Source organism: Lichenostomus cassidix, chromosome 4 (genome assembly GCF_008360975.1).
Source record: "Lichenostomus cassidix isolate B80296 chromosome 4, HeHo_3.0, whole genome shotgun sequence".
NCBI lineage: Eukaryota > Metazoa > Chordata > Aves > Passeriformes > Meliphagidae > Lichenostomus > Lichenostomus cassidix.
In genome coordinates this window covers 55,887,885-55,913,470 of record NC_139484.1, presented here as the reverse complement: position 1 = coordinate 55,913,470, position 25,586 = coordinate 55,887,885, and the positions used below count along the sequence as shown (strand labels likewise).

Below are 25,586 nucleotides of genomic sequence, written 5' to 3'. Positions count from 1 at the left end.
AATTATAGGTAGGTAATGGGTTCATTTGTTATCTGTAGAAATTTACTTTAATGTCTGAATTATTTTTAAGGTTTTGGCAGAAAAAGTTCACATGAGAGCTCTGACAATAGCACAGAGAGTTAAATTGTTGCAACAAGGACTTAATGACAGATCTGGTAAGAGATTATATTTTTCTTAACATCTTAATACAAATGTTTAAGAGAGAATACTTTCTAATGTGTTGGGCTGATTTATGTAGAAGTTGTGATGGCAATAATAAGGAGCTTGAAGGGAATAATGAGGTAACAGGAAGTGTTTAAACACATGGAATTCTGCTTGTTGTTTTGGTTTTCCAGTCTCCTTACAGAGAACAAACCAGAAGAGAATTACCCTTTAAAAAATGTAAAAGCCTCTGAGCTTTAAGATAGGACCAATTGCTATTGGTTTTTAATTTTAATAATGTAATTAAACACAGAAGTAGAAAAGTGTCATTAATTTGGTGTATTCAGAAATGTTTAGTTACAGATATTTTGTAAATAATAAATTTATTAAAGAATTTAAATGGGAACATTGATATCAGTTTGAATATATTTCCTATGTGCTTTCAGAGAGAAATCATCTCATCTGGGTATTTTTTTTATTTAATTAGCTTGCATTTTCTTCTAATGAATATGTAGCCCTCGTGCATTTCACCATGAAGCAGCTTTATTCTTTTTAATGTCTTTTGTACTGTGTCACTCTATAGAGTCATTCGGGATGTATCCATAATTGTGGGTGGTGGTGTTGCCAAAAGATGGAAAGGTCACATGCATCTGAGTGAGAAAATTTTGGCCTGCCTACATAGAACACTGTTTTGGTTCTTTTTCCTCCCAACAGCAGTAATTCTATACATGAATTTTACAATAGAAGCTACCAGTTTTACTGAGTGCTGATGTGTAATCGCTCTACTTTGTTTGGAAAGCCCTGTTGAATTTTACTCAGAGAATTTCCCTTGCTGAGTAATGTGCTGCTTGGGAATTGTGAGAATTGTGATCTGTGTGGATATTCATTTAGAAAACAAGACTAAAGGACAGTGTCCATTGGTATTTTGAGCTCTTTAAGGTGTGTCACGCATGCATGTGTTTTTATTGATCTACCTTTCCTTTTGGCTAGCTGGGGACCATATTTGTTCTTGACAGGAAAGGAAGAGACAACCACCAGAGTGCTTTCTTGCGCCATGTGGAGCTACACTTAAACTACACACAACCCCTGCTTCTGTATAAGAAGTTTCAGTTAGCACTTAGCCCCCCTATACTGAGTTGTTCTGTGGTAGCCTAATGAAGTATTTAATGTACTGGTTTTGAAGTTCATGAAAAACTGAAAAACTCATGTTCTGAATTATTATTTCTTATTGATAATACTATACTATTGCTGTTTGGTAGAGCTAATTGCTGCTTATCAGCTGGCTGCAACCACTCCCCCAGTAATGCTTGGTTTTGAGAAATACGTACTTTTCTTAGGGTGAATGAGTTTCTCTTGGTAGTCGTTCCAAACTGGGGAGGAAGCTACCTTCACTAATTTTTCATGTGATCCTTCACTTGTCAGGAAAAATGATTTGTTGTTCCCTTAAAGAGAAAGTACAGCCTTTCTAGGTGGCCTGTTTTTCAGTGACATTGAGGTGCTCAACATGAAGAAGTGCCTTTTATGATCCAGGACAGATACTTTCTCTCTTAGTGTCTGTCTCCTCCTTAGGATGATTCTGCATCCCAGCTATTGAGGACTTTTCTTTTTCTTAACACTTAGAATCACAGGGGAAAACATCTGCCAGGATATGTAGTTTGACTGATATCCTACGCTCTTTGCTGGGTAAAATAGATTTATATTCCAGATTGGCTATTCTATATTGCAAATACTGCAAATCCTATAACCCTGAATATATATATATATATATATATGTATATATATACACACACACACACCTTTACTGAATTTGCTTATCTGGGTAACTCCTGAGCGAACAAGTGAGGAACCTGCTCATTCAAGGTACCTATGGTGATATTTTGAATGTTTTTCCATATTGGCTTCAGAACAAGGGTTTATATTTAAATAAGACCTGGAATACATAATCCAGATTCTGCTTACTTCTACTTTTCAGGGTGTGTTCAGCTCTCATTCTACTGTATTCCACTAGTTTATGCTTTTCACCTTCTTGGAGAGGTTTCTTATTTTTAGACCTTAATTTAGCTTTTTCAGTGCCTTTTTACAGTTCTTTTTGAATTCTTTTTTTAAGTGCTGTATTTATTATCATGAGTTACATATAAGAGGAAATGAATGTTGTCAGTGTGTGTGGACTTTGTTTCTCTTATACTGGATATTGTTTTCTGAAAGATCCTAAGAGCATACTTTTGCTCCCTAGTTATATTTTTACTTCTACCACTATTAGCCTTTCAACTTCCCTGCTTAAGTCTGTGTGAATGCATTAATGATGTATGTGTTCTAGATGTTCCCATAAATTCTTTTTTCCTTGATTAAATAGTAATCTATTGATCCAGGAACTGTTTGTTTCTTGTGGCAGTGGTGAGGAGGGAGTTAGAGTATCATTATGTAAATTTCATAAACCTTTTTGCGTAACTGAATTAGCACAAGACTTCCAATCAATTCTGTAGTATCCTTCCTCCAAAAGTAGCCAGCTCTGGAAACAGAGCAAATATGTAACAATGCAGGGACTGAAGCATTTCTGTTACAAGGACAGGCTGAGGGAGCTGGGCCTGTTAAGCGTTGAGAAGAGATGACTGAGAGGGGAGCTCATCAGTGTCTATCAGTGTCTGAAGGGAGGGTGTCAGGAGGATGGAGTCAGGCTCTGCTCAGGGGTGCCAAGCAACAGGCCAAGAGGCAATGGGCAGAAACTGATGCCCAGGAAGTTCCACCTGAACATGAGGAGGAGCTTCTTTACTGTGCTGGTGACCAAACACTGGAACAGGTTACCTAGAGAGGTTGTGGAGTCTCCCTCACTGGAGATATTTAGGAAGTATCTGGATGCAATCCTGTGCCATGTGCTTAAGGAGGGAAGTTGGACCAGCTGACCCACTGTGGTCCCTCCCAGTCTCACCTGTTCTGTGATTCGGATTCTGAATATTTCTTTGTTCTACAGGAGTTTGTGGTTTGTAGGTTTTCTGGGTTGAGGTGCTGTCTTTTGATGTAAAAGTCTTTTGGATAGATGTTTTTCTTAATTCCTCTGAGGAAGGAAAAAATATATTGCCTCAAAAATGTGCTGTGCCATAGGTAATTCTTGCTCAACTGGGTTTTTTTCTTTAAGGCAATGTTAAGTTTAACTGTATAATAACTTGTTTTTTTGCCAAAAGACTTAAATAGGAAAATGTTTTCTGAAAGTATGTTTAAGACTTGATATTTTTTGAACTTTGTTTTAAACCATTTAAATTCCTGTATTATTAGATGCTGTTAAGGAGGTTATGAAGAAGAAGCTGCTTCCAGCTTGGTTACAATTCACTGAAGGGGATATTTTAGAATTGCTTCATAGACTGGATGTAGAAAACTGCCCAGAAGTGGCCATCCCAGTACTAAATGCTATGTTTTCATTATCTCCACTTCATGACATTGTTCAGAAGTGTAGAAACCTTGACAGCAGGTATGCAGAGCATTTTGAATTTCTAAAAGATGGGTGTTTTATGTAAGAATATAAGATTAAAGTCCTTTAAACCTCTTAAGATTCTTACAGTCTCTGGAAATGTGCCAGGAAGTTATTTCACTATTATTGTTACTTTTTAAAGCCAGACAGACTCACATCTATAGCTTTGGAGTGCAATGCATGTAGCATCTACTGATTTCAAAACATCTGTCATGCTACCAACTAGAATGAAAGGCTCTTCCTGTGATATTGTGTATTTTCCCCTATAATACGGAGTAAGATTTTGGTATTACTTTTTAATCAGTGACAATTTGTAATTTAATTTTACCATCTGAAATTAGACTCCTAACACTGTTCAAAATCATTCCACTGTCATTGGTGTGACTTTGATCCTGAGCAAAATAAAGCTTCCATTCTGAAAAACAGAATTTTTTAAAGTAGTAGATCTGTTAGACTAATGGCATTTTGAAAAGTAAGTTAAATTATTCAGTTTATTATGAAGCTTACATTAATTTAATTTATGGAAAATACTAGGGTTGTTTTTGTGTGAAGTTTCTGAGTGCAGTTTGAGTGATGCAGTATCAGAATGATAAATGGTTAGATTTTTGAAGTCTGTGATTTTTGTTTGTTAAATTTACATTTAAATAAAGACCTGTCAGATTAATGAGCAGCTGTCCAGTCATCAGCTTTCAGCTATATGTTGCTTAGGTGTTTTTGGCTGGTTTTTTGTTTGTTTTGTATGTGAGCAATCTAAAGCAAAACCAAAATTGTTGTTGATAGTTTACAAGTAAAATGGGATTCAGGGGAGTAAAAAGTACCACTGCAGTGATACTGCCTTTTCTATTTTGAGGTAGAATTAATGCATAACTTAATGTCCTGCTTCTTAAAACAAAGATTAATGGCCATGCTTGGCATGAAAAATACTATGAATCTAAAAAGGAGTGGGGGTCCTATGATGGATGGTCTACCCATGATGGCAGATGGATGATGAGCTTACAGAGTTGCTGAGAAGCAGTTGTATTACGTTTTGCATTTGACATACTATGCCTGCTACTCCCTTATTGTATGGAGATCTTGTATTAAGAATGTAAAAGAAACAATTCATAGAAAGAAGCTGAAAAATATTTTAATGCTGTTTCTGCAGATTAATGGTGTTCAGTTTTCCAGACTTGTGCAGTTATAACAATGTTTCATAAGAGTTAAAGTACCTGAGTGGTTGCTCTAGAAGGTCTGAAGGGTTAGCCTGAATGTTTTTGCAAATTGATATGCACAACCTTGAGTTAAAGTACTGAGAAGGGCAATATAGTGAATGGCTTGTGGAGCTCTGTGTCCAGAAGGAGGAAGTTCTTTTTCTCAATCTATTTCTGTGGGGAATACATTTGATAGGATTTTATTTGCATCTTAGGACATAATCTTTATTTCTTATTTTCTAATACTTCTATGTATTTATTGGTTTAGACCCTCTTTTATTCGTCTCTTCAAATTGGTTTGTTTGTTTTTATTTAGAAAACTGATTCCACTGGAGGATTTAACAGCTGAGAATGTGTTATATTGGAGATGCCTTTGTGAATATCTAAAATCAAAAGGTGAAGAAGGTGAAGTCTTACTAGAACAGGTGTTGCCAGAACCAGCTATATATGCAGATTATTTATTGAGGTACATTGCATTTAAAAATAAATCTCTTACCACTACAATAGAATTTCTTTTTAAAGTAGAAACTATTTCTTTTATTCAAATGTTCAGGTATCCTCCAAACCCCAAGTTGTGCTAGAACACTGATTTTAGTTTTTCTTCCCTTTTAAAAAAATATTTTTGAGAGATTTTTAGAGCTTGCAGAAACTGACACTTCTTCCATTACTGTCATTTGTGAAAATGAAGTAAAATTTTGCTGCTGTCCCTGAGAGAAGCATTTTCAAATTTAAACTTCTCTTACATTTTGCCTGCTTGAGCAGACATGTTTCCCAAAAACTCATTTGAAGGCAGTGACTGAGCTGCAAAATGAGCCAGTTACAGAACAGTTATTTAATTGGAGGGGGCAGGAGGGTGGAAATTAATATTTAGTTAAGTCATTGTTTTTACCTAAGTGAAAAATCGTAATTTTCTTTTTGTCTTCGTGGGATTCTTTAGTCTTAACATAAATTTTGAACAGAGTTTGCTTTTGAGCATGGATAATGCTGTGAAATCTTAACTGATGTATCTGTAAAACAGTGAATCTTCTTGAAATGATTATAAATCAGATCTACAAAAAATGCAGTGTTGATAGATGTTTCCAATTAAAAGTATGCATATTTTTTTCTCACTGTACTGAGTGTAGTGTACTGGTAGTGATTACAGTGGTCATTGTTACTTCTCAAAGTGGAATGTGTTAACATATTTCATAAACATTTAGTAAATGAAGAAGTTGTGCTTCCTTAGTTTTGAAATGTATATCCATTCTGGTGGGTGTAAATTTATTCATTCATAATTAAACAGTCCATAAAACATTTGTTTTCCAAAAAATTGTTCTTCCAGAGAACATTTATTCTCTTTCCATCCAGTCTTACTCAAAGTGTCTTCAAATACATTCCTCTTCAGGGTGAGACTAAGATTAATTGCTAATAATTGCTTACGGTATCAACCTTAAACCCTTCATTAAACCCTTCATTGTTAAACCCTTCATTGTTGAGCTGTGCCACCAGTTGTTTCAGATAAGATTTGCAATTCTCCAGTTCTCTGGAGTACAGTGTACAATTGTGCAGTGCACTGTGAGGGTGTTGGTTAGCAGGAGCAAGAACATGCAATTCATTGGTACTTACAAAAAAAAAGCAGGATTGCAAACTTCATTTATTTGCTGTTACCTGGTGCAGGCAACATCATTATTAAATTGTTAGAAACACTTACATTTTCATTTCAGATGTTTTTAAATAGTAGTTACATGCAAAGCTTTTTTTGTCCTAAATTTGAAGAAATTTTTAAAATTTGCTAAAAATAGCAAGGTGTTGCTGAAAAGCAGCTACAAAGCTGTGGTAGAAAAAAGCATCTTTTTCACAGCTCATGTCAATATTTGAATTATATTTTGTAACAATGCATTCCGTATTGAATTTTGTACATTATATGTTTCAGTCCAGATTTTCTGAACATGCATAACTCTCACTGATAGATAAAATTTTGATAAAAGAACAATTGAGTCTAGAAAAATAAATGGAGCAAACTCTTTTCATGCTAAAAGGCTGAGTGTATCTGACAACAGCTTGTTATTCTGTGATGACATATTTGATCAGATTAAGCATTCACTGTACACTTCGTGCTTTCCTTATACTTTGTTTTGTAGGCAGTAGAAAATTCTGAACTTGTAAAAAATACGTAGTACCTAAATATGCAGAAAATAATAAGAAAAATGGTACATCTATACATTTTTTTCTAAGATGTTACCTTTACACATTTTTACAGAACTGCAATCACACGTAAAAGGATTATTTGTCATTTTATGTTTTATATTGTATTACATTCACAAAAGAGATTTTTTTTTTAATTGAAGTGCGTTATTTTGAAACTGCACATTATTTGGTATAAATAACTTTCTGGAAACATTAATCCATGAAAAGAACACAAGCATTAATTTTTAAGGTTTGTAACTAACATAAGTACTTGTTTATACAGGACAAGAAAGTGGTGGTATTTTTTACTGGAGCTGGGGGAAGAGTAGATATTTGGATTTGTTTTGGGTGTGTTTATTTACTTATTACTGTCCGACAGTGAATCTGAATGTAATTATATCTGTTCTGTTTGGATTCAGTTATCTTCAAAATATGCCAGTTCTTAGTGAAGAACAAAAAGAAGACTTTAATTGTTTTGAAAACCTGATGACAAAAGAATTTATAGGCCAGCAACTGATTCTAATCATAGGCTGCATGGATACCATGGAAGAGGGAGGAAGGTAAACTTAAATATCAGATTTGTGTTGCTAAGCTTATGACACTCATGCCTGAGGACAGGTATAGAACCTCTGTTGGGAAAATAATCTGATCAAACAAACGAAATACAGTTCTAATGCTAGCTGGAATACAAAGCTTAATTCTTTAAAGGAATTGGTCCCAAAACTGTGCCAAACATTGCTTACTTTTATGGAAAAATAAGTTTTAATGCAGATGCAACATTGTTTGGTGAGAACAAGTTCAGTTGTTTTCATAAAGTATTATTGAGATTATGAAATTACAAGACTGTTTATTTGGAACATAGTATATAAAAAATAAAAGGAGAAAAATTGCTTCACAACAGAGGCAAGTAGCCTCTTTTTTCATATGTTTTTAAGCTATAGTCTGCTAAGGCCTAAAAGGCTCTAAATATTTTAGATGTCAGGTGAAATTGAACTGTGTTAACAGAGTCATTCTTATAATTTGAACAGCCTTTTGGTGTGAAGTAGGAAGAGCAAATGAATTTGGAAATTCATACCATCTTAGGCATTTTGTGAAAAATTGCAGTAATGATAATATAAACACAGCAGTAATTTTGAACTCTCAGTGGAATGTGTCAGTGTTTGCCAGACTGGCAGGACAGTTTAATTTGTATTTTTTTTTTTCAGTTTTCAATCAGATAATTTCTATGAAAGCAGTATAATTTCTATTTTCCAGTATTGATACTCACTGTTTTCTGCTGGTATGACTTTTCTTTGGACTGTAGTGACAGCTGATTGAAAAAATCTGTATTTTCTAATCAAAAACCAGGCAAAATCAGGAAAAGACAAACATTGCTAAGTGAGAAGATAAATATGGCAGTTAATGTAGCTATGGAGAAAAGTTTCTTTCTTACTGTATTATAAAGTCTTCATCACACTATCTCCAGGTTGGTAGGATAGTAACTCTTATGTCTTCCATTTTCTTGAATAAGCAAACATTGTTTGTTTGGTTTCTCTTTTTCTCTAATGCAGAAAGCATCTGTTAGTTATTTTACAAAAGGTTCTTATTTTACCTTCAACTTCAGCAGCACTTATACCTCTGCTTGTTGAAAGATTGCTCAGTATTGTTAAGGATGAGGACAGAAGGATTCAAATTGTAAGTAATTGTAAAAGCTTATTGTTTTCTAGTCTCTGCTTTCCTCATAAATCAAACAGCCTTTATGAAGCAATATAAAAGAAATATCAGTATTTAAATATTGTCTCCCTCCCCATGAGGTTTTTTGGGGTATTTTTGTGGTGGTGGTTTGTTTGTTTGTTTTCTTTTTTTTTTTTTTGTTATTTTTGCTTGGAGGTTTTTTTTTTTGTTTTGGTTTTTTTTTGTTTTGTTTTCATTTGTTTGTGAGTTTTTTGTGTTTTTGGTCTTTTGGGGTCTTTTTTGGTTGGTTTGTTGGTTTGGTTTTTTTTTAATCATAGCTGCATTTTGTGGTTTTCTAGAGACCTTTATGTTTAGAGATTTGACTGGTGCTGTAAATGCAATCCTAAAACTAGGAAAGTGTTACACTTCAGTAGCCTGTTCCAGAATACTTTATCATTAGAGGCAAAGTATTTTGACTAAAACATTCAAAGTGAGGATGATGTAGATTTCCAGGTTTCATATTTCTCTTCCCTTCTGTAAGCTCAGATAGGTACTAAAGGTCTTCTTGTTCCTTGCTTACCCAGCTGAATGGGAGAAAACACCAGGCTCATGGTCACATTATCTGTTGTCAAATTGAGGGTTTATTTGCAGGAAGCAAGCTGTTATGAGAAACTGCACAGATGTGCAGTACTTTTTCAGAAGGATAGCATTTTAAATTTGGAAAGATCAAATACTTAGTATATATCTGAACTGCAATTAATGGCTCTAATATACCATTTGTAACAATAGATTGCAGAAATTATATCAGAAGTTCGTGAGCCAATTGTTGCAGTTGTCCAGCCTGTTGATGCTGCTGAAATAAGAAGGCGGGAGCTTAAGGTGAGCAGATTTTGGTTAATAAAAAAAAAACTTTTTTAAGCTTATACATCTAGAGTTTCATATAGCAGGTTATTAGTGGCTAGTGTCAATAGTATATTGTTGGCTAATACCACAGAGGTTATTATATTAATATTCTTTTTACTTTGTATTTCAGTTGGCTGAAATAAAAGTGAAACTTTTTGAAGCAAAACAAGCTTTGGAAGAATGCATTACTCTTCAGGATTTTAATAGAGCATCAGTATTAAAAAACCAAATAGCTGAATTGGAACACACAAAAACCGATCTGATAAAAGCGGCAGAGCAAGCTGAAATTAAAGAAATGCCTGTGGAGAAGGTGTCTCTTCCCTTCCTGTTTTCCTAAGCGCTGGTTATGTTTTAACATTTATTCTTAGTTTTAAAATAAAGTGGAGCTTGGCCTTGTCTCAAATACATTTTTAAAATTGAAACCAAACATTTATGGTATTAGTATTCTCCTTCTGCAAGTATAGAAGCTAATGGTATATGCTCTAGCAAAAAATGAGTTGCAGTTAAACTGTTCTTTTGTCTTTGAATAATTAAAGAATTCTAAGAGGGTTTTGTTCTTACTCCTTTTACGCTTAACTAACTGAAAACATGAAAAAATATATTTTAATAATAGTTTATAGACAGCTGATGATTAATATTTGTGCACAACAAATGTGTAGTGGACAGAAGACATTTATTTGGGTAGAGAAAAATTGTGATTCATGGCCCCATTCTTATAGCCACCATTTGTACTCACAATGTTTTTCTCTTTTCCTTAACCAACTTGAAGAATGATCCTGAAACACTGTTGAAGTGTCTGATCATGTGTAATGAGCTTCTGAAGATCATGCCACTGTCTAAAGGAATCAGTCCGACCATTAATGAAATAATTCAATCTCTGGTATGTAGGAATATAAAAGAATATTTACATTATAATGAAAATGGATACATCAAAGCTGACCCTTGGGTGCTTCCAGGAGTGTTTGTGATTATTTGACAATGACTTTGCTGTGTTTGGTGCTTTTAAGCCTTCCCAGACCCTAGTGTTTGCAAGGTGCATACACATAATGCTGTTCTGAGCTCCTGTGTCAGAACTGGTTGTGGCAGAGAGATCCTAAAATACAAGAGGAATATGATGAATATTTGACAAATGTGTGGCAGTGTTGGACAGGGCTGAATTACACTGTGCCAAGTGGGGTGCTTAGATATCTGCTTACTGTCCTTAATTACTTGGACTTTCTATCAGCTAAAGTTCTGAGAGCTCTAATAGAGAACTTTTAAGGGTGTTGTTTGTTTGCTTTGTTTTGGCTTTGTTATTTGTTTGTTGTTTGTCGTCAAAAGCTTTTTATCTTGGAAAGACTGGAACTCACATAGACTTTTCTTTTTTTCCATGTACAACGAAATTGTTGTACATGGAATTTTTTCCCTTCATCCTGCCTCTGTTTTTTTAGGACCTTTGAAGAGCAAAATATTTTTTTGAAATATTTCAGTGAGAAATAAGACAGTGGCATTATTGGGCTCTTGTAGTCTATAAGATATACCTCCTATTTTCCATTGAGGAAACAAAGGATTTTTTTCCTAAATGTCACAAACTTTTAACTGTTACTGAGTGTATGGAAAAAAAAAAGGAAAAAATTAATATGCCATCGTATGAATGGTGCATTCATGTCAGAATATTCTGTACCATTCTTATCCCGTCTATTTAGAAAGCTTATACTTGAAGTTTATATTGGAAGTAGTCGAGAGAAGGGCAGCAAGGAAAAGAATGAAATGGATGCTATTGAAGAGTGTCTGAATAGGTTCTCTCTTCATAACGTGGAGAGGACTGAAGGGTAGGGGCCTGAGAGGGGGAAGATGTAAGACATGAGAGAAAGTGAGCATTTGTTGATCACCAAGCAAACATATCCACCTAGCAAGCTCAGAACAAATGAAATGAGTCACTTGTTCACCTAAGCTGTAATCTGTGGAATTCCTTGTTGCAGGATGTGTATGTGCATGGTGAACACTTGGACAAATTTCAAGGAAAACTGAGCAAGTTCAAGAAAAATATATGGAATTATTAGGTACATAGGAACAGCTTCTTAGTTCTGGTGTCTCTCAGCTGCAAATTCTTGAGACCCTGACAAGAATTCTAAGGAAGTATCTATTTAGTCTGTTAATGTAATTTGGATTTGATCTTTAGATAAGGAGATGATGGACTGGATGACCTCAGAAAGGGCATTCTTAGAATTCAGCCGGCAAAGAAAATTGCTTAAATATAGTGAGACCACACCTAATTTCTTTCAGATGTATAGAAGTATTCTTAGAAATCCTAATTAGCGTTGTGTATTTCAGACAGCTTTTCATTTGGTGTTTCTGTAATTTTCATATTTGTTGTTTATTCCACTTTTCCTTCTCGAAGATCCTGCTTTTGTATTGATGTTCCTGCTGGATTTTCACATATTAAGCGATTTGGGGCTTACTTGGTTTTTTTTTTTGAACTTGAACTCTTTAGTAAATGCAAAAATATAAAATGATGCCATTGTATTGTTCATACTGTACCTAGTCTGGCTTTTCTTTTGTGTGGATTTTTACAATTGTCCTCTCAAAGCTGTTTCAAGTACATCAAAGTGGTATCCGTATTTTGTAACTTGGAACTGGTTATTCTTTCTCTGCAAGAATGTTAATGTCTTTTATGAAGAATTGTGTAGGCTTGTTGTTGTGTGTTGGGTTTTTTTTATTTTCCAGAGTGATCCATTTTGTTTGAAAAAAAAATTGTTTAAAACAAATACAAAGCAAAACACTCATGTGACTTTTGCCATTATTTCGTTGCTGATTTCAAACAACATACTCAATCTGCTTCTCTTTATATCTAGATAAACAGAGTATTGGTAGTTGCCGTTTTCCAATCCTGTATCAAACTAAATTATTTTTAATTTCAGGGTAAGCATTTTTTAGTAGTCAGTTTTTAATTTTGAATTTATGTATTTTATCTATAAAGTCCAATATTATTGTTTTCAGATACTTCCAGGCATAACTAATGTCCAGCCAGCTGTGAGAAATATGGCAGTCCTGTGTTTGGGTTGCTGTACTCTTCAGAACAAAGAACTTGCCCAACAACAACTTCCATTGCTGTTACAGGTAAAATTCCTGATCAGAAATGAAATTATGGTCTTTGACTTAAATCTATTTTTGTATCTATAACAAACTATCATACATAGTAATATTATTTGAGAGCCAGTCATTCCTGATTTTCTGAAGATCTGGAGAGTGTGGTTTCAAGTAGATTTTTCTGATGTGTCATAAGATTCAATTTATCTTGGTAGTAGCATGTTTTTCCTTTGTAAGGTCACTTGTTGTCTTGAAATTTTACAGACTATCTCTTCCAAACCTAGGTGAAATCTGTCAGTTATTTATGTTACTCAATACAGAAAAGAGCTGTAGGATTTTCTGAGCCTTCCTTGGGAAACCAAACTAAAAATGTGTCTGATGGTTTTCATATTTCTGTTACGTACTTACCTGTGGTCTTGGGTGTCTGAGTTAAATTTGGAATTATGGATTTGTTTATGGATTAAGGAAGAGTTGTTAAGTAGCAGATAAAGCAATGTTCAAACTGACAAACAATAGCACAGTCAAACATCCGTGGATATGAAGCATGTTGGATGCTGTAATACCCACAGTTCCCATCCTTGTGGGGAATATTCTGATACCAAGCTAATTGTATCAAATGTGACACTTGTTAACATTTTTGACCCTGGCTTTGAGGGAAGTGTGGGTGGCCATTGTGCTTTTTAAAGATTGTGTTCAGGTGTGTTCACTTGAGAAATGACAGCAGGTGTTGAGCTGATACTCTTGGCTCAGACAAAATGGTAGAGCTGTCAGTCACAGGAGAACTTTGGGTTCCTAAAAGTTAGCATTTACTATTGTTTATAATTTGCCTTTGAGTATGTCACATTAAAAAAAAAAAAGTTTGTTTAGGGAGGATTTCAGTTACTTTAGTAACTTAAATTTTTGAGTTAAGTATTTATTTCTGCAGGTACTAAACCCTACAATCTCTGCATAGGCCGCTATCAGAAGCAGAGTGTTGGGTTAAACAGATGTAGAATCTCTGGGCTAACCCATGATGTATGATTTTACTTGCATGCTAATTTGAACTATAATACATATAGTAACCTATGTAACTTTGATTTTTATTACTTTCTTGGTCCCTGTTGTCTTTTTACATATTGGTTTTAATTAAGCTATACTTTCATTGAGCTATATTTCTGTAATGCCTAACACTCTGGAGCTACCACAGGCAAACAGACTTTGTCCAGTGTCTGTTTACAGGCTGCACAATAAAATTACATCTCACACATGGATGCTTACTCTGTGGGTGAAATTAATTTGATTTTATGTAGTGCAAATGGCATAGATGACATGATAAATTATTTTCCAGATGGTATTATAAATTCAGGTTTAAATTTGTATCACACCTTCCTGAAGTCTGAAAATTGGTTCAAGTATTATAAAAAGTTTCCCAAAATAATTAGTCTTATTAAAGGAAAAATCTTACTATACTGAATTTCAAGATTGGTGGCCTACCAGAAGATGGTTTATTTATTTTCTTTTTTAAATCTAGGTTTTACAAATAGATAACATACAGATAAAGCTTAGTGCTTTAAAGGCAATCTTTGATCAACTAATGCTGTTTGGAACTGAGCCTTTTAAAACCAGAAGAGGCAATGAATCTCAAAGTGAAAGTGTACACACTAGAACTGAAGATGGTGAGGATCAAAGTGAAGCAATAGAAGACCAAGAGGAGACTGCCACAGTTCACAACCTTCTGAAGCTTCTTTCTGGTTTCTTAGACAGTGAGGTAAGGAATAGTGTAAAATTTGCCTCAGTTTTGTTTGTAATATTTTTAAAATTATTTTTGCAGATGGCTTATCATCCCATTAGGTTGCATGTGAATATTATGTGATAAGAATTGAAATTAATGGTCTAATATTAAAATATCTATCCTAGAAATTGACTACAAGTTTGTCACTGGTACAGACTTAACGTTACTCTTGAGCTGCTTTGCATTCTGTGCAGGTGTAAATAAGCGAATGTAGAGAATTGATTGGTAAGCTAGGATATAGGCTATTACAATAAAGTATTAGTGAAAAACTTTGTGGTTGGTGTCTTGTATATAATGAGTTCCTTCTTCAGTATTCAGAACTTAGGACAGAAGCTGCAGAAGGCATTGCCAAACTGATGTTCTCTGGGAGGCTGATCAGTGCCAAGCTCCTTTCTCGTCTTGTTTTGCTATGGTATAATCCCATGACTGAAGAGGATACTCGGCTTCGACACTGTCTGGGAGTTTTCTTCCCTTTATTTGCTTATGCAAATAGGTAATGGTCTTTGTAATTTGTTATATGAAAATATACATTGATCTAGCAGCTTTAGGAACCTGTTTTTGGTCTTGCACAAGTAGAAATGGCACAAATGCATATTAGACTGAGACATCTAATTCAGCCTCCTATGCCTATTGCTTTTGAAGGTACATAATCTCAACCTGTGACCATTCTGAAGACTTTCCATTAATTCCCTTTTACCCCTGTGGCTTTCCAGATTTTTTTTTTCTTTTGCCTATAATTGAAACTGTTCTCAAAGATATTGAATAAAGTTAATTTAAAAAGATGTGCTTTACTTATTTATGCTGTTGAGCACTACAGGTAGGCTTTGAAGTGTCACTAAAGAGTAGCTTGCAGAAATGCTTCAAAGGAAAATAATCAGTGCCCAGCAGTTATCAAAGCAGCAGGCTGGTGGGTTGTGGTTTGGGGTTTGTTTTTGTTTTGTTTTTGAACTCCAATTTAAATTCATAGCAAATTCAAATCTGTTTATTTTGGTGGTGGACAAAGGAGGTAGAGAGCTTAGGTAAGGAAACAAGAGCTTTAATAGCAATTCTCATGTCCTTTTACCTGCTGTCAGAAAAATATTTAACTTACTTTTCAGTAGCTATTAGTAGTTTTATCGAGTTACGATGAACTGAGTATTTATCTACCTTTTTATGGTGAAGTTTGAATATAGGTATATTTCATGTTATCTTATCTGTTTTTCAAACCAAATTGGATTAAATTTTTGTGGCCTATACATTGCCACATTAAGAGTAGTACAAAGGGGAGCTGTCCTGAAGAGGCAAAAAAACCCCCAAGCAGTGTATTTTTGCTGCTGTCAGAAAAAAACCAAAGAAAAATACCCAGTTTCTTATAGAATGGGGATTTCCCTACTTAAATTCATATGAAAGTAACAGAAAAACTGATTTCATGTGTTTCCAGCATATCTGATAATGCATAATGAATTTAAGCATTTAACACTGATGAATGTGATGAACACTGTGAATGTAATCTTCTGATGCTGTGAATTTTATTTTTTTTTATGAGTTCTAGTAATTGCCCACCTGAGTAATCCTGTGTACTTCCAGGTAATTTGCAAATGAGGCAACTTCTTGTGGCACCTCATAGATGATCTTTTTCTTGAAAAAATAACATGGTGTATGCGTTAAGCAAAAATCAGGGGCATTTGTGGAGAAAAAAATCCTAAATCATAGTCTGGGTCATTGATTGAGAATCTCTGTTTATTTAGGAAATCTCATTTATTTTTTGTCTCAAAACATTATCTGCATCCTGGATCACAAATGGTCCATTTTAAGTTGAGTAATTTACGTTACTGATACTGTATTATTAGAAGTGAATTATTAAATACCATGTGTAATTCAGAACTTGTCCGCGAAGTTGCCATTCAGTAAAGGAGAATTTGGGTAATAAATGGAATTTGGCTGAGGTTCATACCTAAATTTTGATACTGATTTCTCATTGAATTTTAAAATTCCATTTGTTTTCTGGGTACTGCTCTGTTAATCTCTCCATCTGGTCACAGATAGAATCAAGTGGCTTACTGTATGAAATGAAATGTTTGAACTCTGAGGAAAAAATGTTGATCCTGACTTTTTAAATTAATCTTTCATGTTGGAAGTGTGGTATGACATGCTATAACAGGGATAAGGTCCTGTAACCAGTGAACAATTTTTATTCATGGAATGTCTTCTATAGGGTATTAAACTCTCACGCAGCCTAAGAGGAGAAACTTCTGCCTTGTGCCTATATGTTATTAGAGGTGTTTTTTTTAATTTACAGGAAATAATCTGAATGATACTTCAGTTATTCTTGAGCCAATCTAAAGCCTTAAAGCTGCTGAAAGAGAGAATTCTTGCTTTGGTTCTTTTGTAGCCAGTTGTGCTGCTCAAAAGGTGTTTTTGTCAGCTGGTTTGGCTCTGTAATCCAGCAGTAAATAATCTGCTTTTAAAAAAATTATTTGCTTTCTTAGTTTTCTCTTGTAGCTATGTGGGTTCAAATAGGAAGTTAATACAAATATCAGAAAGAGCAAAGCTTCACTTCAACTAGTACCTTGTACTTTTTGACATCTTACTTGTTAAATTGTTTTGACAAATCTGGTGGAACCACACTTACAGACAACTTGCTGCAGAACCAAGTGAAACATGATTTTTAGGCTTGCTTGGCAGTAGTTACAAACTCTTCTGAGAAAAAAGCACGAGTATTCCTTCCAAAAATCCTGTTAACCACTGCATACTTTTTTGCCAGGTTTCCTTGCTTTCTTCTACAATGAAAAGTAAAAAAAAATGCTAGCAGAAAGGAGGAATAAGCAGAAAACAAGATTAATCTATGAAAACAATTTAGAGAAATGTATTTATGTAAATCTATTCTCTTGTCCCTCAAGATAGAGTATGACTATATATCAGTTGGGTTTTCAGTAGTAAGGATGAGTGTTCAGATGCTTCAGAGGAAGGATGTGTTACTTCAAACTTGCTTGAATTACCATATGCTAAAATTCTAACTGGTTCTATGAAACAGTTTTGATATATCTTGATTTTGCTGCTACCAAGTTTGGCTGGTCCCACTTTGCTTTGATTGATGTAATGGGTCATTAAACTTCCACCATGGAAGAGAAAACTTGATTTTGTCTCATATGCTACTAATATTTGACTTCACTGAAACAGATCTAACCAGGAGTGCTTTGAAGAAGCTTATCTTCCAACTCTGCAAACACTGTTAAATGCTCCTGCAACATCACCTTTGGCTGAAGTAGATATCAGTAATGTTTCTGAACTGTTAGTGGACTTGACCAGACCAAGTGGACTGAAATGTCAGTCCAAGAAGTCTCAGGACTACCAGGTACAATGTGTTAAACTGTAGGAAAATAGTACTTCTGACAGATGAAGAACTGTCCCCCCTCTTTGCTTACTGCTACCTGTCTGGGCCTCTCTGACATTCCCAGTGTCAGCAGTTGGATTAATTGAGCAACTGTTCAGGTAGCGAAGTCTTTTAGCTTGACACTTTCCTCCCCCTTTTCCTTCCCTTTTCTATCCCCCCTTCAATTTCCCCTTCTTCTTACAATTAAAAAATGCTAGTGGGAACTTGCACATGGCTAATTGTTTATATTATGAAAGGTATTTATAAAAATGGGTGTATGTACTGAAAAAAGTGCATTTTAGGAAAACGTTTGCTCTGTAAAATTAGCCAACTGTTTAAATCAGATTGTTCTCACTGCTGTCTCTCGTAAATAGTTCCCAGCAAAATGATATCTAATTTCTTTCCTTTGCAGGAGTTAACAGTGCATGATACTTTAGCCATGAAAATTTGCAATGAAATCCTGGCAGACCCAACTGTACCAGACGTCCGTATTTATGCAAAAGCTTTAAATTCACTAGAACTCAGTAGTTCTTCTACAGAGAACCTTCTGGTGTTGCTCAATGAGATTCAAGAGGTAGTACATGAATAGCATGGTTCTTACTTTTTTGATCATTAGCAATCTAGTATTCGATACGCTAAAAAATGAAGTGCTTTTTGTTTACTATGACGATATGACTGGAATTTCTCTTTTAACCAGTCTTTGAAAATTAATTTTTGAGTCATTTACAAAAATCTGAGCTGATATCACTGCATAAACTATAGACAGTATAACCAGCATGAAACAGTGTGCCCAACTTGATACATTGCAGTACAGTGAGTTCTTTTGATAACTGCAGTGTAGTTACTTTTTTTGAAGTTAAAATCCAATATTAAGTCTTGCAGTTCAGGGGCTTATCTTTAGTTAATTATTAACAGCTGAAATTTTACACTTAAACTTATGATATAATGGGAAGATCATTAGGCAACATGAAAGAGTGCTTGATTTAAGATGAGGTGGGAAGGGATTACAGGAGTTTTACCTTGGTACTTTTATTAATGTGGAAAAACAATTTGGAAGTGTGTCACACGAACAGAATGGTATATAGAAATGTGGAAAAGAATGCTGAATCCACCATGGGCATATCATCCAGAGGTAGCTGTACTCCAAGTCCAGTTGCTTTAATATTTTTCAGTTTTCCTTTAAAAAAAAGATGAAAGAAATTAGGATTTTAGTTCCTAGTATTGATAGAGAAAATGTTTCTCCTTTCAGCTTGACTGGTCACTTTCATGTCACACATTGTGTCCTTTGTACAGTAATTTCGACTAATCCTATTAGTAGTCAAATTTAACAGATAAAATAAATAGTTGTAAATTTAAGTAGCATTTAACATTAAATGTCTGTTCTTCAGAAAGTAGAAGATAAACCGTGTCAAAAAGCTATTGAGAAGCTCCAGATGAAATTGACCAAACGTCCTAATGTGGGCAGAAACTGCTCCGAAAGAACTGAGGAAACAGGTGTCTCTGAAAGGCCGCAGGAAAGTGACATCACATTGTCTGAAAATACTGTTCACAATGAAGAAGGTAATTCAGGAGAGGTGTAGTGCAGTAGCAGGTGTGCAGTTCAGTCAATTGTTTAGATGTTATGAAAATAAGAAGCAATAGGACTTGGGAGACACCCCCAGCTCCCTCAGCTGCTTCTCGTAACACTTGTACTTCTGGCCCTTCTGCAGCTCCATTGCCCTTCTCTGGACTCATTCCAGCACCTCAGTCTGAGTACAGGGGAATGGTCATTGCCCTGGTCCTGATGGCCACAAAGTCTCTGGTACAAGCCAGGATGCCACTGCTGGCTCATGTTCAGCTTATGGACATTGAGCTGTTAGAGGTCCCTTCCAATTTCAGTGTCCTCAAATGAAAAAATCACTACTCCTGCACTCATGGTCCTCTGATTCAGGGGACTGGGCAGCCTGAGGTCCATCAGTAATATTAAAGAATCAGGCAAATAAAGCACTGAATGGCTCTGCTTTTTCTCTGTTCCTGTTAGGTGACTGACCATCTTCAGCAAGTGTTTGTCCAGTGGTTTTTTTTTTTTGGACCTCCTCCTGCTTTTACCATACTTTCTAAAGTCCTTCTTTACTATCTTACAAAATACTAACCAGGTTCAATTTTAACTTAACTTTGGCCTTTTGAGCCTTCTCGATGCAAGTATGAACCACAGCTCTGCCACTTTTCTGCAAAGCCTGACCTTGCTGTCAGAGATCTTACAGTTCCTTTTCCCTCTCAAGCTCCACAAGGAGATCCCTGTTCAGACAAGCTGATCTTCTGTCCCTCCTGCTTGGCTTCTAGCATAGTGGAAGGGGCTAAACAGTTGTCAGGAATAGTTTATATAGGATTGCCCTTTGTTGGGGTGGAGTTATAGTTGAGTGACATTTTAAGCTTCCTGTTGGCCTTATTATCTAGTTTCTGGTTTAAAGAAAAAGTGGGGTTCAGTTGTGTGGCTTTTTAATATAACAGCCAAGATTTAAAACACTGGTAGTTAAGATAATTAACTTTTAATTTATGACTTCTGCATGTGCTATTCTGTTTACTAGAAAATAATAAAGATGCTCTTCGTACTCCAGTTAATGAAGTTAAAAAAAATGCAAAATTAAGATCTACAAGAAGTAAAGCTGGCAAAGGTACAGTGGCTACAACATTAGTTGTTTTTAATAAAATAATTTCATACTAACTTTTTGTGAATGTACGGATGGGAAAGCTATTGATATTCTATTGTACTTTCTACAATTTTATTTGTTACAATATTAAACCAGTTTGCTCTGTGGAAATTTTTGTGCTGTTAGCCTCTCCCAGTAACATGGATTTAAAAAAAATTAAAAAGACTTGACTCCAGGATTGTAGATAACCCAGCCACACCCATTGACAGTAATGTACAGGTGCTTCTGGGAGAAGTGGAAAATTGTGGGAGATTTTTTGTTGGTTTTGTTTTGTGATCACATTCTATCTGTGCTGATTGTGTATTTCTGTGTTTTAATGTAATGTCAAACACTGAAGAAAGATAGATGTAAAAATACTTTAAGAAAAAAAATTGAACCAAGATATGAAAAGAGCCTTTTTTTTTTACTTAGGACAGCAAAAAGCGGCAGCAGAAGTGAGGTCTGTGAGCAGAAGAAAAACTGGTACAAGTGTAAAACGTGGTAATGAAAGGTAAATAAATCCTTGTCTCCCATCATGAAAACCATTATGTTTGTTCTAGCAAGGAAATTCAAATGTTTTTCTTTCCAAAACTTGTGTGTTTGAGATCCTCTGTTCCTAAAAAATAGATAAATATTTAAGAAAAAAGTTTCTTTGAACTGGTACTTTTGAAACAGTGGCAGGTTTTGTCACGGAGCTTGTAACCTTTTTTTAACGTACGTGTTTTGTGTTTAGTCAACAGATATTCTAGTTGAAAAAAGTCAGGTTTTTGGTTTACGTTAGTGCTCTTCTTCCAATTAGCTTTGCTGCTTAATCTGTTCTGTGGAAGTGTCAGTTTTTTAAATTTAAATTCCTTTTTCCCCCTCCAAAATTTTGTTGTTTGTTGTCCAATATGTAGTTGATTTGCTTCTGGAAATGACTGAGAAGTGAATAGCAATGGATCTCTTCCCTTATGATCTTGTTGTATATAAGCATTAAAGCAACTTTATCTTTGCAATTTTCAGCTGGGCTCACTCTTTCTTAAGCAAGTAATTAATTTATTGTGGACTTTATTGTGTCCAGGGTCAGTCTCTCCCATTTGCCTGTTTGCTGTGTTTGCTTTGATTCCACCTAATTTGGGGGTGTTTTGCAACTGCTTATCACTTGGTTATCTTTACTGATCCTGCTATATCACTTTGAAAACACCAATATATTCTCAAAAAATAGTAAGTTTATAATTGGTAAGAAGTATTTTTGCGATTTAAGACCATGTTTCAAGTTTGTTAATGTAAAAGCTTTTCAGTTTGCTTAGTCTTTCTTACCTTACTCTTAAATATTCTGTGTTTCAGTTGTGATCAAATTCCAGAATCGGTCCCAGTGTCAAGTACAAGGCCTCAAAGACGAGCAAAAACTTTGGCACTGGAGAAGACTCGAATGAATCTTTCAAGACTGTTGGATGAGGAAATGGATAAGTGAAGACAAAAGAAGGTGCCTTTGTCAACACTGGTAGTTAACATCAGACTTGAAAATAAGATTTTTTTTTTTCTTGCTAGTCATATTTAACTCCTTTTATATGAATTATCATTTATAATTCTACACTTGTAGACTAGTTTTTTTTTAAATAGATGCTTCAATTAATTTCCTGATATGAAGTCACTCATTCATGTAATAAAAACAATTAAAACATTACCTGAACAAAATTTAGATATTTTTCTTTTACCTTATAAAGAAGGATGTGTCTTACCTGCAAGTAAAAATTGCTGTTGGTGCTATGTATTCCATAGTGAAAGCTGTTTTGATATTTAACATTAGCAGAGAGTGGTTGCTTGTGATGCCAGCAATTTTGAATATACCTGCTTTTATGACACCCAGTTTCTTCATTTTTTAAAGGTTTTAAAACAATAAAATCTGGTCAGCAGATGCATATATTTACTGTTCATGTTAATGTAAAATAGAGTTGATCTTAATTACAAATTCTGCTTCTTGCAGGTGGGTGTCCACTTTATTAAACAATGTCAGAGTGGTAAAACTGAGTAACTGATTTTACAAACCAAACTGAAAGTCTTACCAATGCTGACCTTGGTATATAGAATCAGTGATGTGCTTTTAGAAAAGCATAAAATAATTTGTGGTACACAATTAAATCAGGTAAGGTATTTAAATATTTAAATACAGAAGGGGCTAAAAATTAAATCCTCTAAGGTCAGTGTTGTGTCTTTTTAAAGTAGTATCCAGCTGTTATTTTTTTGTAGCTCTGAAGTTCAAAACTTCTAGGAATGGTCAGGAGTTGTACAGGCAGTAGATTAAGCTGAACACAGTGGCTGCTGGCTGAGCAGATTCACTCGAGAGGAAACACCTGGTCAGTCATGTCCATGTTGCAATGGGGTCATTTTGGAGCAGTCGGAGCAAACTCACTCAATTCCTCAACATGCACATCTCAACTCTTGATGCCAAATGCAGCTTTCTAAGGAACTTGTATTTCAAACAGTAAACATGCTGTAAATGATCTTTGTAATTCTAGGAAGTGACTTAGGGACACAAGTGAAATGTAGTATTCCTGAAGTGTAATGCCCAAACTGGTATGCTATTTCCAAGCTTGCATTTAGGAAGCAGACAGCATTGTGTTGCTTTTCATCCTTAGCAGTTTTTGTTGGAAACTTGTCAAACTGCAAAATGCCACAACACAGTTTTCTGCTATTATTTGCTCTACTCAGAAGCTTCTGTAACTGTGATGAATTATTTTTGTAATTTTAAACACAATTTCGAGGTCTTGACCTTCCTTTTTTGGTAACTTTTCAAATCCCCAAATTGTGTTGTAGTGAGTATTTGTACCATGCAGCCATTTTAGATCAGAGATGCTCTCTGTCCCCTTGAATGCTCCCTGAACATAGATGAAATGCGAAAAGGATATAGTTGTTTTTCTCAGTTCTAAGTCAGAGCTTCCCTGGGGCTTTAGTGGGGTTTTCTAAATTTAAGTTACAAATTCTCTCATCCTCCCTTTTCAGTGGTTTGCTTCTTAAGCCCTTCTACATTTTCAACAACTGGTGGTAGTCCATTCTTATTTTTTCTTAAAATGAGTTTCAAGGCAAAGCAGGAGCAATAAAAATCTAAAAAGGGCTCTGGGAATACCTTCCTGAATAAATTTAAGACTTTAGTTTTGCCTTCTTGCTGTTGTGCCTTGCCACATAGGCAGGTTCTGTCTCTGGCATCTCTTAGGAATGCTGGACTGAAAAGATGAGGTTTCCCTCAAGTCACCTCCCAGTCTGTGGGTGCCTCTGCTGTGGATGTGGCTTCACTGGTGTGTGTTAATAGAAAACAGACTTTGCCTAACTGGAGGCCCCAGGGCTGGTGTGGGGCTGGAGTCCCTGCCCTGAGAGGCTGAGGGAGCTGGGCTTGTTCAGCCTCTGAGTGTTGGGAGGATCCCCAGTTACCTGCAAGGAGTCTGGTAAAGAGGTAGAACTGGGCTCTTTGTTGCATATGACGGGAGGATGAAAAAACAATGGGTATAAACTGAAACTCAGACCAGAACAGAAGGTGCAAAAGGCAGTGGAACAAGTTGAGAACTGCTGGAACAGAGTGCCTGAACAGAGGCTGTGCACGTTCTCTCCTGGGAGTTTTTAAGGCAGAACTAGGTGTGAAGTACTCACAGCAGGCTGCTTTTGAGCACTGTGTACAACTATGGACCTTCCTGATGTCCTTTTATGCCTCACTTATCCTGTGATCCTTTCAGGCCAGAAACCTGATCAGCAACTGGCACTGAATTTCCAGCCCCTCTGGACATACTGCCTGCTCAACTCCCTGTAAAGGGAAGGGTTTTCCATGTAATACAAAATTTGATGTGATCTTATAAAATACCTTTTCAGTAGGGGTGGCTACATAATTGCAGGGTGGGACGATCAGATGTGTGCTCTCTCTTTCAAAGTTCACTATTAGTGTTAATCAAGGTTTAAAGATCTGCAGCTGTCTTTCTGGGAAAGTCACTTGGTAGCAAGAATACATCCAGAGGTGACAAGGACCCAAGCCTGGAGGTATCGTGGCTTGCAGTGAAAAAAACCTTGGTATGCATTACTCCTTCTAGCTAAAATAATGCTGTTTTTTACTTTAATTCTATGTATTGAAAGTATCTAACTTCTGGCTGTTTAATTAAGGAATAAAATTTTAATCCCTAAAATATTCTAATTAATTTTAAAATGGCCTCTTTGTTGCTCTGGACCGATTACTGTGCATCCTTCCTCTTTTTGCTGGCTAAACACAATAGTGTCAAACATGAACCCCACTAGACTTAGACTTGATTGCCTATTAAATAATGGTAAAATAGCAATGGTCACTTGTCAAACTTAGCTTGGAGAGCAACAGCCAAAGGCCTGTTCTCAAGAGTAGGGGTTTTAGTGTGTAGGCTGAAGAGACTGAAAATGCAACCAAACAAGAATCACAAAACTAGTGTGGGAATAAACATGGGATCTCTGAGGACAGCAGGGGCTGGTGAGCTTGGGTTATGCCTGAAAACTCTTGAGTTAGCAGCCAGCTAAACCTCGATGTGGTTCAAAGGAATAGTAATAATAGTTTACAAAAACAGGCTCCTGCTTGGAGCAGAGGGAGACATGTCCAAACCAGAAGGGTTCTGGTACTTACTGGGTCTTTGAAATCAGAAAATCCATGTGGCATCTCCTCCCATGGGCACACAAACACGATTTGGGCTGCATTGGCTCCATTGTAAGACTCTTATGTCCCACCTGACTCCTTACTGATCTTTGTGCTTTGCTGGGGCTCCACTGAAGCCAAGTTCAGTGCCTCTGCCCTGGGAAGTTTAATTCTTTTGGTTTTCTTGTCCCACAGAATCTATGAGTATTAAATAGTTGAGATACATAAAGACCTTCTAAGCCGCGCTAAACATAATGAATGTTTATTCTTTTAATCACATTCTGCACTTTTAATCATGTCCGATGCATCAGTGACTCAATATCCTCTTTGGATCTTGTGACACCAGAATTCATAACAATCTCTTTATTTCAGTTACTGGATTGCACCTGCAAACCAACAAAGCTCTGTAAAGAGGAATTGCATCTTCACTTTAAGGTAAATCTTTAAAACCTTTGTTTTATAAAATACAATGTCTTCCAAGGAAATTTCCTTCTGGAAAATTAGTTCTTGTCAAGTAAAGGACAGACAACTCATCATGAACTAAGAAACCTCTACTCTAGCTACTGAACGTATGACTCCAGAAAAGAGAAG

General features: G+C 35.6%; 1 protein-coding gene across 2 annotated transcripts in view; it reads left to right on the top strand.

The window, feature by feature from the left end:
- NCAPG (non-SMC condensin I complex subunit G) overlaps positions 1-24,533 on the top strand; it is a 28,924-nt gene extending 4,391 nt beyond the window's left edge. Inside the window, exons 5-21 of one of the 2 annotated variants that reach the window (XM_085059264.1) lie at positions 71-155; positions 3,412-3,604; positions 5,111-5,260; positions 7,380-7,520; positions 8,511-8,634; positions 9,403-9,492; positions 9,647-9,826; positions 10,286-10,396; positions 12,496-12,615; positions 14,096-14,332; positions 14,668-14,849; positions 17,516-17,690; positions 18,121-18,282; positions 19,097-19,268; positions 20,306-20,362; positions 20,810-20,888; positions 21,704-24,533. In XM_085059264.1, the coding sequence (XP_084915390.1) occupies positions 71-155; positions 3,412-3,604; positions 5,111-5,260; positions 7,380-7,520; positions 8,511-8,634; positions 9,403-9,492; positions 9,647-9,826; positions 10,286-10,396; positions 12,496-12,615; positions 14,096-14,332; positions 14,668-14,849; positions 17,516-17,690; positions 18,121-18,282; positions 19,097-19,268; positions 20,306-20,362; positions 20,810-20,888; positions 21,704-21,830 (2,385 nt within the window). In that variant the 3' untranslated portion in view covers positions 21,831-24,533. Of the gene's footprint in view, positions 1-70; positions 156-3,411; positions 3,605-5,110; positions 5,261-7,379; positions 7,521-8,510; positions 8,635-9,402; positions 9,493-9,646; positions 9,827-10,285; positions 10,397-12,495; positions 12,616-14,095; positions 14,333-14,667; positions 14,850-17,515; positions 17,691-18,120; positions 18,283-19,096; positions 19,269-20,275; positions 20,363-20,809; positions 20,889-21,703 lie in introns of both variants that reach the window. The other variant, XM_085059263.1, reaches the window with a different exon arrangement.
- Positions 24,534-25,586: the final 1,053 nt, after the last annotated feature.